The following is a 13,345-nucleotide window of genomic DNA, read 5'->3' as shown; positions in this document are numbered from 1 at the left end:
TAAGCATGTATCTAGTTAGAAAAGATGAAAGTTATAGTAAAAGAATTGTAAGAAAAGAAAGATAATTTTCAAAAAGAAAAAAAGCAAATATCAAATGTTGGTTAGATATGTTCAGCGCAATGCATATGACTTTATTTTTAAGATAAATGAAGTTTTTCATTCTGCCCATGTGTAAAACTAATTTTAATAATTGGTAAAATTATAGCATTTAAAATGATGTTAAAAAAATATGATCAGAAATTATTCAAAGAGTTCTCAAAAGATATATAAAAAAATGGGGAAGGATACAACCTAACAAATAAACAAAGATATAAATGATAATTTGTGCTCAATTTATATCCTTGACTAAGACTTCGATTAAGAGATCCAAACTCTTCTTCCATTTCATAAATTGAAAACCTTGTTTGTTCGATATTTTATCATAAGATGTTTCAAATGCTAGATTCTAATAAGATGTTTGCAGTATCATTTTGCGGGGTGAAAAAAAATCAGTGAATAAACAAAGATGTCAAAACTTAGCCCAACTGTGATATTGAACACCTTTCAGAATTGCAAAGGGTCACAGCAAGTTAAATGTACATAAAGGTGGCTGCCAAACCTCCCCTGCGACCCTGTATAAGAGAAATTTCCGATGAAGAAACCGAGCTTTTGCGCCAGAATTTACAGTGCCTTTCCACTCTTATGGAACCTAAGACACTGAGACCAAACTCCTCCTCGTCAAGCACAAAACATGTCCATACATCATTCTGCCCATTCATTGCATATGCGGCGGTGGTGCTGGTTGTACGTTGTAAAGTGGTCCATGTGTCGGTGGTGCACGTGCATATTGCGAAACAATATCGACGCCAGCTCCTCCAGGAACCTGAAACAGGTTGTCAGCCTATATTATGGTGGTTGTGGAGATTTGATAACTATTGAGAATACATTTAAACAATGGTGTCATTTTTGCATAAAAAATAGATATAATGGAACGGTACCAAAATGAGTCTAGCTTAGTAGTCAAGATGCCACTTCTTTTCTTTGAGGTAGGAGGTTAAAATCCCACCTCTATATTGGTTTAAGTCGTGAAAAATAAACCACATATGCAACTGTTTAAGCTTCAAGGGCTGTCATAATAATCCTAAGTTCCTAACGCAAAATTCCACCTGCTTCAAGTCACAAGGAAATAAGGGCATGTTTTCTTCCTATAAAAACTACTTCACAGTCACCTCTACGGAATTTTATTACAATTTTAATTTCCATTAAAAGGAGCATTTTTGTTGCTTGGTTGGTAGCTCTGGTCATATAAAAGTATGTCTGGAAATGCTTTTAGCTTCAGTTACAATACTTTTCTCTTAAAAGTACATTTGAGTGCTTCAACCACTATGGCTGAAAGCATTCTATAAGCACTTCTTCAAACAACACTAAAAGGAGATTTTAACCTTTCGCAAAGGTACTTTTATATTATTGTCAAACACGATATTTTTTAGTCAGGAATATGTTTGGCATTCCAAACATAGCTTAAGTTTTAGGATGGTTACTTATAGTTGATAATTGAACTTCGCGTTCCAATGACCATGAATGGTGTTCACCAAGAATCAAGGCAGTATCAGCCCTACACTAAATTTTTGGGCCGTGGAACTAATACAGACATAGAGGACATACCTGATGCATGCCATAAGGGTCAGAGGGATATGAGCTCGCGCCGTATCTTATGTTTGGATGGCCGTAAGTTGTGGCATAACCGGGAACTGTATGAAATTGAAATAGAGAGTCAGCGACAAAAACAGGATGATAAATAAGTTACCGAGTACGAAAAGCAGGCTTACAAGGACTTGTTACAGCTGCTGCAGCCCTTGCTCTCTTCTCAGCATTGGCCAGTTCAGCATGCAATTTTTCAACTTCCTGAGACATGGAAACCATACTCTTTTCCATTGCCTCAGCCTGCTCAAGATTACTAGCGTGTGTTCGTTTCTCGTATTCAATAGCAGCCCTGTCCAGATCAACAACAAATAGCAAGAGGTAATTTCCAAACCTCAATTATGCTCCTCGAATAAATAGGATCCTGCAGTTGATTTCTTCTGCATAAAAGGAATGATCCTACCAATTCTTTTGTCCACTCTGTTACATAATATCAAGTTGTTTTGTTTTACAATCAACAAAGTTAACTATAGAAAACGCAGAAACTTTCACATGCCCGTAATCCTCAAAATTAGTTATTTACATTTTCATTCCACTAAGTTTTCTGATTCTATTAATTTTTTTGTTAAAAGATTTTTTTTTTATTCCAATGGTTCGAGTAACTTCATGATATTTAATACAATATTTGTGCGAAGAGGATCGTGCCAGCTCTAGTACTAAACAAGACATCTTGTTCGGGCAGTAAGATCATATGGGATCTAATATTCAAGAAGACATAGTTTTGCACAGGATTGTTTCCTTGAACAAGCATACTTCTTTTTTGTTTAAGACGAGATAGTTTTGATATATAATATTATTGAACCATGCCTTTCAAAAGTAGCTTCTCATGTAAACAGAAACTAATTTGGGACTTGAAAGCAACCACTATGTATAGCAATAATATCAATAACAAAAACAGCTAGACCAAATGAACAAACTTCAGAGCTTTTGGATGGTTCAAATTTCAAGTAGGTACCAATGTTCAAAAAATTGAAAGAGAAGGCTTAGCATTCGAATTGACAATTTGATATTCTCTTTACGGCAGAAACATACAGCTATAAAACAATTATAATGGAGTCTCAACAATTAAGCTAATACAAATTTTATGTCGAAACAATCAAATTCAGGAACAATAGATGGGCGAAACCTTACCAGCCAACTCAACATAAATTGATGCTTTAAATTGAAAAAGCTATTTCGAACTATACTGAAGGATAAGGTAACCAGGACAACATCCTAAAAGAAAAGCATCCAAAGGAGCAATCAAAATTTACCTTCCTCTTTGAATTTCATGGTGCATTCTATCAATTTCAGCTTTAATAGACGGCAATGGCTGTGACTCGGAGGAGGCTTTAGTAAGGTCGTCGCGAATTGCTTGCAACTCGGCAGTTAATTCTTGCTTGACGGTACTCAGCTTCTGTATATCCGCCCGCACTTGAACGAGCTCCGCCATCATAGCGTCCATCGCGCGAACCTCGGCATCCATTTTCAGCGATTTCTCATAAACCTCCCTCACCTCAGCGTCTCTCTCGGCCTTGACTTTAGCCGCAGTGGCCGATAGGTGCCGGAGCTCTTGCTCAGACGACGCCAGCTCTTGCTTGAGCGCCACGTGAGTGGCTGCAAGGCGTTGGTTATCAGAGAGGAGAGTTTGAATCTCTCGGTGCTGGGCAGATATCCTATCTTCGAGAAGGATTGCCTGGTGAGCCCTGGAAGAACCGCCGACGGAAGATGAGTGAGAAAGACGATGATGGGATCGACGATCATCAGGCGGGCTTCGACTCAACGGAACTTCGCGTCGTTTCAAGGCATTCGGCTGATGGCTTCGTCCGGCCATGCCTGAGGATAGCGCGTTCCTCCTCCTTCGATGCTCTTCGTTGTTCTTCACAGACAAGCAGCTGAGATTCGAGGCCAAAACGAATTGAGAGATCGAATTTTGGCGACGGCAGTTTTCGTTTCGGTTCCTTATTTGGAAGGGTTCCGTCCGCCCGTTGTTTGGTTGGCCGGTTACCGGATTTCAATCGACGGCGAGAATGTGTACTAATGGGCTTCACTAGTTGGGCTTTACTTTCAGGCCCATTTTGTTTATACACGGTTATGAGCCCAACTTACAAATATGGGTCCTTTACATTTAAGCCACCCCCACATTTGAAACTAAATAATTAAATAAATAATAATAACACTATTTAATTTAACTTACACTATTTCTGGTAGTTTTTTTAGTACTATTATATATGTCAGCTGGCTAAATTCAACCTAACTCAAGAATAATTGATATGTCTTTCTTTTGGAGGTTAGAGGGTCGATCTCCGCTCCAACAATTGTCGTATTAAAAAAAATCAATATTTAAATCTTATTTTGGTATCTAAACTTTAAATATTGTTTTATTTTTGTCTCTAAACTTTAAAAAACGATCGTTTTAGTCCTCAAACTTTAAACGAGCCAATATATTGAACGACCAAAATCTTAAACGCAAAATGACGGGAGTTCTCCTATAGAAAATTGTTTTTCCATCTAATTTAAAACTGAAATCCTCAAATTTTTAGCCTGGATAACTTATTTGATAGCCTAGTCATCTAAAAATTGAAGTCATCTCATCATTTTGTTTAAAGGTTAGTAGAATCTTAATAGCAAGGACTAAAGTAAGCACTTTTTAAAAATTTAAGAACTAGAATAGACGTATTTAAAAGTCTAGGGATCAAAATAAAACAAGATTTAAAGTTCAGGGACCATAGTAGAATTAAAAAAAAAAACCAAATATTTCATAATTTTTTTTGCGAACAATAACTATGGGGTGAGAATCCACCTGACGTCTAGGAACGGAGTACATGCCAGTACCACAAACTTACAATTACACATATTTCATAATTTTAATTTTAGATAAATAGATGTATCAATAAATTATTTTTTATCCGGTCAAATTGTAAGTTTAATTCTTATGATTGGTTAGTTGATAGTTCTATTTTTTTAGTCTAGTAATCAAACAAATATTGTAGTTTTAATCTAAGTTATAAAATACTATAAAATTATACTTCGTTTTAGTTTATAGAATTGAAAATTTTAGTTTTAATCAAAATTTTATTTATATAAACTTTCTATAAACTAATGTTTGTCGCTAATATAAAACACTACAACAAAGAACATTTAAAAATGTTACCATTAAAATTCATGATAATAACGAATAATTATAAATTGTCACTGTCAACGATAAACAATATTGAGAATGATTTTCTTTTTAGTTGAATAAAATATTTTGAATGGATTAATGTGATGATAAATATTTTGTCCAAAAAAGAATCACTTTTTAACGTGAAGAATAAAATAGAGGAAATGTGATAATTTAAAATTATATTTAATAATTTAAATGTAAAATTACACGAATAAAAGGGGAAATCATAAGTTTCTATCCTATAATCCTTTTAATAGTACGGATTGACCTCTAATTACCAAATGTAAGTTATTTTGAGATTTATTGCATATATTTAGCCAAAAGTGTAGTAAAACCACGCTTAATTTATCACAGTCCTTAGAAAAATAGGTGTCATTATCATTTCATATAAAAAGCTCAACACCAATTTCGGAGTGTGAAGAATAAACCTTTCCCGCCAATTTAATCGATGTCTTGTTCAGCTGCGGAGCAATACTCTCTCTTTCGTTCGCGGCTCAGAAGCCGAAGGTTTGGCTGTTCACTCGCATTTCTTATCTAACTCATTCATTCGAATTTTTCATCGATAATCTCCATTTATTATCGATCATTACATTTTCTCTGATGCTTTAGCGCTCAAGATTTCCACAGATTCGATGATTCTACTTTGCGAATTCTGGAATTCTTTCCCGCTTCCAAAGACGCGATGTCGTTGATGGATGTCAAATCGGACTTAAAAGAATTCCTCAGATTTGAATCTCTATCTATCATTCGTGAAACCGCTGAGAAAACTGATGATCAAAAGCTTCTAGTCATCGAATTTCTTGTTCGAGCATTTGCTCTTGTTGGAGACATTGAGGCGAGTATTCATTTGCATAACTCTCTGTGATCGTTCAGAATATTAGTAATTTCGCTAATAGCTTCATCCTTATTTTTGTTGTTATTTTGTTTATTCTATAAATATGTTCTCTCGTGTTAAAAAACCGTGGTTATATTCACTTTTGCTTGCTGTATTAAGTTTTGGTGCATCTTAAGTTTTCATTGTGCCGAGCATCGCAACATTCTTTTTTTTTTCCTTGAATCGCTTAGTTTGGTATCTATACTCTATGCTAAATGATTAATTTGTTAGCAGATGTGAATGTTTCTCTAATGTCCTACTTATACTTTCATGCTTCTAGAGCTGTCTCTTATACACATCTAGATGTGTATAAGAGACAGGTGGAGGGAAGGGCGGTGACGGTGGATATGGCGGTGGAGGCCGGGGTGGCGGCGGCGGTAGAGGCTATGGAGGACGAGGTGGCGGCGGAGGTGGAGGCTACGGTGGTCGAGGTATGCACTTCTCTTTTGTTCTTTGATTCGTTATTACTATTATTGTTTCTCGATCTTTCATTGACAAGAATCTCTGTGGAAAGGAAGTTTAATGTTTAGAAAAAATTTAGGATTTTTATCCTTTATTTGTTAATTCTTGTCGGAAAGACTTTCTTTTGGTTTTACTGGTTAAACGATGTTATTGCTCTGTATTGCTTTTGAAAGGTTCATTTTTTGATATTGGGTGCGGCGCGTGACTTCTATTCGTTTAGTGAATTTCCTGCGATTGTATCTAACTGTAAAGAGTTACATGTTCTTCCTCGCCTCAGTTTCTTTATGTGCCTTTTGTTTTGATCCAAATTAGGCGGCGGAGGCGGAGGCGGAGGCGGATATCAAGGAGGAGATCGAGGAGGGCGAGGGGCTGGACGCAGTGGCGGAGGTGGTCGTGGCGGAAGTGGCAGAGATGGGGATTGGGTCTGCCCTAATCCTGGGTAGGTTTTATTCCTTCTTCGTCTATCACTGAGTTCTTTTGTTTTATTTCATTTTCAAGGGTACACTGAGCGGCTCCCCATCCCTAAATGCATAAATTTTAGACTTTTATATGGGGAAATTGTCTTATGTTTGTTAGCGAAGTTTATGATTGAAACTGATGTTTTGTTTTGTTTATTTATTATTTTTTTTTTTGCCAATTTGCCAATATAGCTGTGGAAATTTGAACTTTGCTAGAAGAGTGGAGTGTAACAAGTGTGGTGCACCTTCACCTGGTGGTGCTAGTGATCGAAGTGGTGGTGGCGGCGGTGGTGGTGGTTATAATAGAGGTGGAGCTGATGGGGGTTACGGTGGAAATCGTAATGGCAGAGGTGGTAGTTACCATGGTGGTAGAAGTGGAGCTCATGATGGAGGTCGAAATGAAGGTGGGAACAGAGGTGGTAATTCTTTTGGTGGTCACCAGGGAGGAGAAGATAGCAGGTACGGTCAGGTGCCCCCATCCTCGGCACCCTCATCTGGTGGTCTTGCTGGCTCTTATCCACCATCTTACCATGCTGGAACTGCAGATTACGGGACTGATGCAGTTCCTCCTCCTGCAAGCTACAGTGGAACTACATACCCTCCAAGTTATGGTGCTCCCACTGGTGGCTATGGTGGTGATAGTCTAGGTGATGGGCGTGGTGCTGCTGGTCGGGGTGGGCCATCAGGTGGATATGATGGTGGCTACAATGCTGGTGGTAGAGGTGGCTATAATGCTGGTGGTAGAGGAGGAGGAAGCTATAATGCCAGTGGCGGTAGAGGTGGTGGTTATGGAAGTACACCAACAGCAGAGCCAGCACAGGTTAAGCAGTGTGATGACAATTGTGATGATTCGTGTGATAACTCTAGAATCTATGTATCTAATTTGCCACCAGATGTGACCATTGATGAATTGAGAGAATTATTTGGTGGGATTGGTCAAGTAAGTAACCTTCTCTTAAGCTATAATCTGTTGCATCTGGTATTCTATCCTGGTTGGAGTGGGCACCATGTGATCATTAATTCTTTTTTAGTCAATGTAGAGGCTTCCAAACTATATTTCCATACTTAGAAAGTTGACTTTTGATTACGAGGAAGTTGTTTGTGATAAATGAAGCTCTTATAGAGCTAGTTCTATTCTCCTTGCCAATGAAATGTCAGCAATTGATGTTCTGCTTTCTCTAGAATGTGTCAGTACATGGAATTCCTGATTGTCAGTTCATACTTTTTAAATAATGAGTATACTTTCATCTATTTTCTAAGCGAATGATCTTTTCATGTTCAGAAGTTATGTTATGAATTCTGTCTGAGACATTTGTTAATGATTTAGGAAGTTTTGTAGGGCTAGCTCTATTTTATTGGTAATAAAGTGGCTTTTCAAGTTCTGAAGAATCTTTTTTCAGCATTGACTTTTGCTTGTAGCTTCAAATATTGAACTGTTTAAATGAGGCCTTTTTTGCATTTTTAATTTGAAGATTGGAAGAATCAAGCAGAAGAGGGGCTACAAGGATCAGTGGCCTTGGAACATAAAAATATATACAGATGAGATGGGGAATAACAAAGGCGATGCATGTGTATCATATGAAGACCCCTCCGCGGCACATTCTGCTGGCGGTTTCTATAACAGTAACTACTGGCTCCTATAGTATTATAATCACAACATTAGCAATTATGGTTTTAATTTTAGTTTCAATCTCTCTACGATATCATTTTTCAATGATCATACTTTTGTATACTCAGATTATGATTTGAGAGGCTATAGCATCAATGTTGCAATGGCTGAAAAGTCTGCACCGAGGGCTCCACCCACATACAACCATGGGTACTTGCTTTGCCATTATTCTTTCAAAACAAATAGAGAAGTCGGAGCAGAGTTTAGGCATGCGTACATCTAAAAATATGTGCTTATTAGTTTTTTCTTGGTGTTAGTTTTCTCTTTCTTATACACATACACGAGCAGAAAAAGATTCTTGTTGGCTGAATCAGGATAGGACGAGTTACGGTTTTGGCTAATATTCAATACTGTTTGATGTCCCCAAGTTCATGTTATCTAGGAACTATCAACGATATTCTTTGTTTGATTTTTTGCTCTGAGATCCAGACATATTTGAGAATTAGGCTTTGAATTAAATTAGTCTGTCTTACCCATTTTAGTAGAAATGTTTTGTATTAGTCTTTTTACTGTTCATAATGAATTATTAATCATTTAGTAGGTACCTGTTTAGAATGAATTCTTGAGCGTGGGTGTGTATGCTTTTATCTTCTTGTTTTGTGCTAATATTCTAATATAAAGATATTTTAACTGATTCATTCATATTATTATATAATGAGCAATACTTGGGTGTAGTTTGGGCTACACCCATCTTTTCACATCCCACTTAAGCACAATAGAAAAAATTAAAAAATGTTCGAGAAGAAAAAAAGGAAAGAAGAGTTTGACATGTAGGAAATTGTGATTGGACAATCGGTGGGATGGGAATAGATGGGTGTAGCTTAGGATGCATCCAAGTTTTCTTTTCATTGTATAATTATTATGCTTTAGAAGATTTGTCATCTTGCACTGCTTAATTCTCCTTTCATGTTGCAGTGGTGGTGGTAGAGGTGGATATGGAGGTGGTGGAGATAGGCGCAGAGATAGCTATAGGGATGGAGGCTCTGGACCTGATAGACATCAGCATGGTGGAAATCGATCCCGTCCTTACTGAGAAATTCAGCATTGAGCATTTTATGTAATGGGAATTGTGATCTTAGTGTTTTAGTTTTGTTCCATGGCTGGATTCTTGAATTGGAGACCAAAGAGGTAGGTTGTTCACTTTCTATGGGCAAGAGACCTCTTTGCTCCTTTTTATCTATAGTGGTACCTGGAGGATTATAATCTTGCTCGGGCTTGAGATTAATCTAGTTGTGTGAATGTTTTTTTTTATAGAGGCAGGCGGATAATCTCCAAACTGCTTGTTGCTAAGGTAGGTGTTGATGTTTTCAGGTGAGTGCTTCTCTTTCCATAACCATTCTTAGAATCATGCACTGGGTGCTCTGATGTATAAGCTCCGCCTGATCTCAGCTACATCCTTGTTGGATCTGATGCAAGCATATCTTAGCCTATAATCATCATTTCTGCATTCATATTTTAATTATTGAATATTAACTTGCCATGTTCTTTACTCTTTTAACATCGTTTATTATTATCTGTTTGTTAGGGATGATCGGAAAATTTGTCTTATTCCTTAATTCATCTTGCACACATGTGTTCGAGGCTGCTTGTGATATTTGATTAAATTTTTTAATTTCCCATAATACTATCATATTTGTAAGTCATCCTAGGCTACATGGTGGTGTGGAGTTAAGTCCAATTGTCAACTGTCGCTCACCCCTTAGAATTTTGGTAATGTTTCTTTTTTGGGATTGGGGTTTTTATGCTGGCTGGGTCAGGCATATTAGAGGTTGGGATAGTTCATATCCAAGATAGGAACTTCAAATTAATGAGTCTATCTTTGTCAATTGAGCCAGTTAGGGTCAGAAGTATTGGAATGCAGGGTTTTTTTTTTTCCCCTTGGAAATGGGGGTATTTTAATGGGATGGGTATTTGGGTTTTAGGCTTTTTGGCAATGTTTCATATTTGTTTGGACGCTCCTGGTGCAATAATGTCTGACGCTCCAAATCTTCAAAAGACTCATTTTAGTTAGGTCTTAAGGCAAACACTAACCTCATGGATTGTGATGCCGTGGTGCTGTCATTTACATTCTGCACATTCGTTTGCTGCGTTAGGCCCCTTTGGAGCTCTGCCGAGGAAATATTCAGCAATAACTTCGGAATAGTCTTAGGAGTCGGGTATTGTTATTTATAAAAAGAAGACTTTGTACTTGGTTTTTTCCCCTTCCAAGGGTGGTGGGGTTGTTTCGTTGTTGCCTGATTCTTGACATTCTGCATAAACTAGTTTGTTTGAGCAATGAATGGTAATTTTCTTTATGTCTATTGTTTTCATATATTTCTTCCACAATCATCTGTTGAATGATGGAATCAAGTTTTAGTTATATTATACAATTGGAGAAGTGACAGTCTCCAATGTAATGAGTTGTGCATAGAGCTCTCGTAAGTAACGATATTGTGAGATCTTCAAATGAAACCCATATTTGAGATTTTGAACGTGTTCATCCAAACTGTTCGAATTTGAATTGGCTTTGAAGCTGCTAGTAGTCATTTACGACGGACTTTGTTGGTAATTCTTTGAAACTGAATTTTCACTTTATTTTGCCCCGGATTAATTAGCGTAAGCTTGTTTGAATGTCCAAAGAAACTATTCTAAAGTATGGGTTTGATTTCTCATTTTAAATATGGCTTGAATAATATGTGATTTTTTTGTGATTGTGGATGGGATTTTGGGAACAGATGGGATGAGAGCCAAAAACAAAAAATGGAGAATAGATCACGGTTTAAGGAAAAATAAATAACAATAATAATGGAGAAACAGTGGTAATTGTTTGGGCGAGGTTATTTAGGTCCTGTTGGTAACAATTTAGTTTTTGTTTTTTTGAAAAATTAAGCCCAAACGAATTTTTACAATGATGATTTTTTTTTCTTTTCAAAATTTAGTTGGGTTTTTTAAATCATTGTTGAAAAGTATATAAAATAAAAGAATATTGGACATGTAAGTAGGGTTGATAGGCTTAATTTTAAAAAAAAATAGAAAATATAATGGTATTAAATGGGGTTTTAATGTTCAAACTTATATGGTTGGAGAGTGATGAAGTAAAAAATATTTTAATTTAATTGTGTTCGTTAAATTTGAAAAGATAGAATACTTCTGCTAGATGCATCAGTTTACACTGCTAATTCTACTATTGCTGGTAACAATCTTAAGTTGGGCACAGGGTTGTAATTTGGATTTTTTTCATTGAAAAATTCACATTAAATTATTTTGACGTGCATGTATAAAAAAATAAATTAAAATATTTATAAACATCAGTAAATAGATATTCTGCTATTGTTTATAAATATTTTTTTTTTTTACCAATTTTGTCATTTAATTATTTTCTCTTTAATTAAATATAAAATATTTGCCTAGAATGCTAGAATAAAAATTATAAAACTCCAAAGAAGGTAACTCTGGATTTTTTTTAAAAAAATTATATTTTAAATAATATGTGGTGTGGAGAATAGATACTCTTATCTTGAGGTTGATATTTTCTTATTTACGTTAGTTTGATTGAATTTGTGAAAAGTTTGACTTTTGTTGAAGTGCTTGAGTTTTAATAAGAGAATTATATTTTATATTTTGTTAAAATTTGGGGGAATTTAATGGAAATTGAACATGAGAAAAAAAAATTGAAATCTAAACTTTGAGGAGAAAATTAATTCAACTTAAAAAGTTACGAGTGACAATAAGTTCTATTTTTTATTTTATTTTATTTTAATTTGAGAAGTTGTTTTCATTTTAAAAGGTGTTTACACAAATACTATATCTATTCAAATATAGATGATTCTTTTTCTTTTCTTTTTTTCCCCTAAAAGACAAGTATAAAGAAAATTTAAAATTTTACTTATTTATTTTGACAAGAAATATAAGTTAAAACAAAGCAATGTTTAAATTGGTGTCATTTAGTTGAATTTCTATGATTTCTGAGTAAACAAAATTTGCTTATATCTTAGACACAATGACACAAATCCCAGCTGCACATTGAGCAATATCTGCTTCCATTTTCAAAATGATATGTAAATTTGCAAAAGTTTTTTTTAAAGCAGTTTTAAAAATATCCTTAAATATAAAATGTTATTAAAAAAAGTTTACTCATAAATTTTTCAAATTCAACAACATGCAAAATGGAGACAAGATTTAAACATCTAACATCTTGATCGAAAATATGTACTTTATAATAGTTAAACTTATGTTTGGCAAAATCTACCGAACATTAATTAACTTGCATAGTTATAACTATATATCTTTTATGTGATAATTATTAATTTATATACTACTACACTATAACTATAAAATTATAGTTGTCCCCATTTGTTTGTTTTGAGGTATGTAATATCAATATGTATGAAATACGAAAGAGCTCTGATTTCTCTTTTTTTTTTTGGGCCAAAAATGGTATAATCAACTGTAACCATTACTATATCTTTCCATAGACATAATTTGACAACCATTCGATTTTTAAGAATTAAGTTTTAAGAACACAAACCTGCGATTTGGTTGGCAAGTTTTCTACATGGAAATTGACATAGGTATCCAATTTCCATGTTTGTTTCACAGTTTTCATCTTTTTACCTGAGAATAAGCTATTCCAGACATTCTCATTTCGCACAGATAAGTATTTTCTATTCCATTCTAAAACTATGGGTTTTCTCTTTTCTCCTCTTTATCTATTTTTCATTTTACATATAACTTCACTTTGAATATAGTTAACTAATTAATTAGTATTAATTTAACAAAAATGATATAAGTATTATGAATAACTCAATAATGATATACTAAAATATTTACTTTAACTTATTTTTATAATAAAAATTTATTAAATGAATGGAATTGTTTTTTTACATAAATTATTAATTTATTAACTAATAATATCTTAAATTATTTAATTAGTAAACTAGGATTAGTAAAATTTAGTAAGTATTAAGCTTCATTTTCAATAACAATAATTTATTACTTTATTGTTTTTTAATAATCAAGTAATTTATGGAGATTAATTTTAATTTGATCATTCATTATGAACATATAATCATCACTAA

General features: G+C 34.6%; 2 protein-coding genes across 2 annotated transcripts in view; one reads left to right on the top strand and one right to left on the bottom strand.

Moving 5' to 3' along the window:
• Positions 1 to 10,582, top strand: part of LOC120082832 (transcription initiation factor TFIID subunit 15b) — a 10,828-nt gene extending 246 nt beyond the window's left edge. Inside the window, exons 2-7 of the mRNA XM_039038164.1 lie at positions 6,020 to 6,130; positions 6,474 to 6,600; positions 6,812 to 7,559; positions 8,092 to 8,242; positions 8,357 to 8,438; positions 9,204 to 10,582. Coding sequence (XP_038894092.1) covers positions 6,020 to 6,130; positions 6,474 to 6,600; positions 6,812 to 7,559; positions 8,092 to 8,242; positions 8,357 to 8,438; positions 9,204 to 9,321 — 1,337 coding nt within the window. The 3' untranslated portion in view covers positions 9,322 to 10,582. The remainder of the gene's footprint in view (positions 1 to 6,019; positions 6,131 to 6,473; positions 6,601 to 6,811; positions 7,560 to 8,091; positions 8,243 to 8,356; positions 8,439 to 9,203) is intronic.
• On the bottom strand, positions 353 to 3,669 carry LOC120082831 (protein FLC EXPRESSOR). The gene is made up of 4 exons (XM_039038163.1): positions 2,934 to 3,669; positions 1,809 to 1,972; positions 1,645 to 1,730; positions 353 to 862 (listed from the first exon to the last, which is right to left on the bottom strand). Exons 1-4 carry the CDS (start codon positions 3,491 to 3,493, stop codon positions 755 to 757), a joined length of 918 nt encoding a protein of 305 aa, XP_038894091.1. The 5' UTR covers positions 3,494 to 3,669; the 3' UTR covers positions 353 to 754.
• Positions 10,583 to 13,345: the final 2,763 nt, after the last annotated feature.

The sequence above is a fragment of the Benincasa hispida genome, chromosome 8 (genome assembly GCF_009727055.1).
Source record: "Benincasa hispida cultivar B227 chromosome 8, ASM972705v1, whole genome shotgun sequence".
In the NCBI taxonomy this organism is placed as follows: Eukaryota; Viridiplantae; Streptophyta; class Magnoliopsida; order Cucurbitales; family Cucurbitaceae; genus Benincasa; species Benincasa hispida.
The sequence above is the reverse complement of the archived record's forward strand: the minus strand, read 5'-3'. Positions and strand labels throughout refer to the sequence as shown.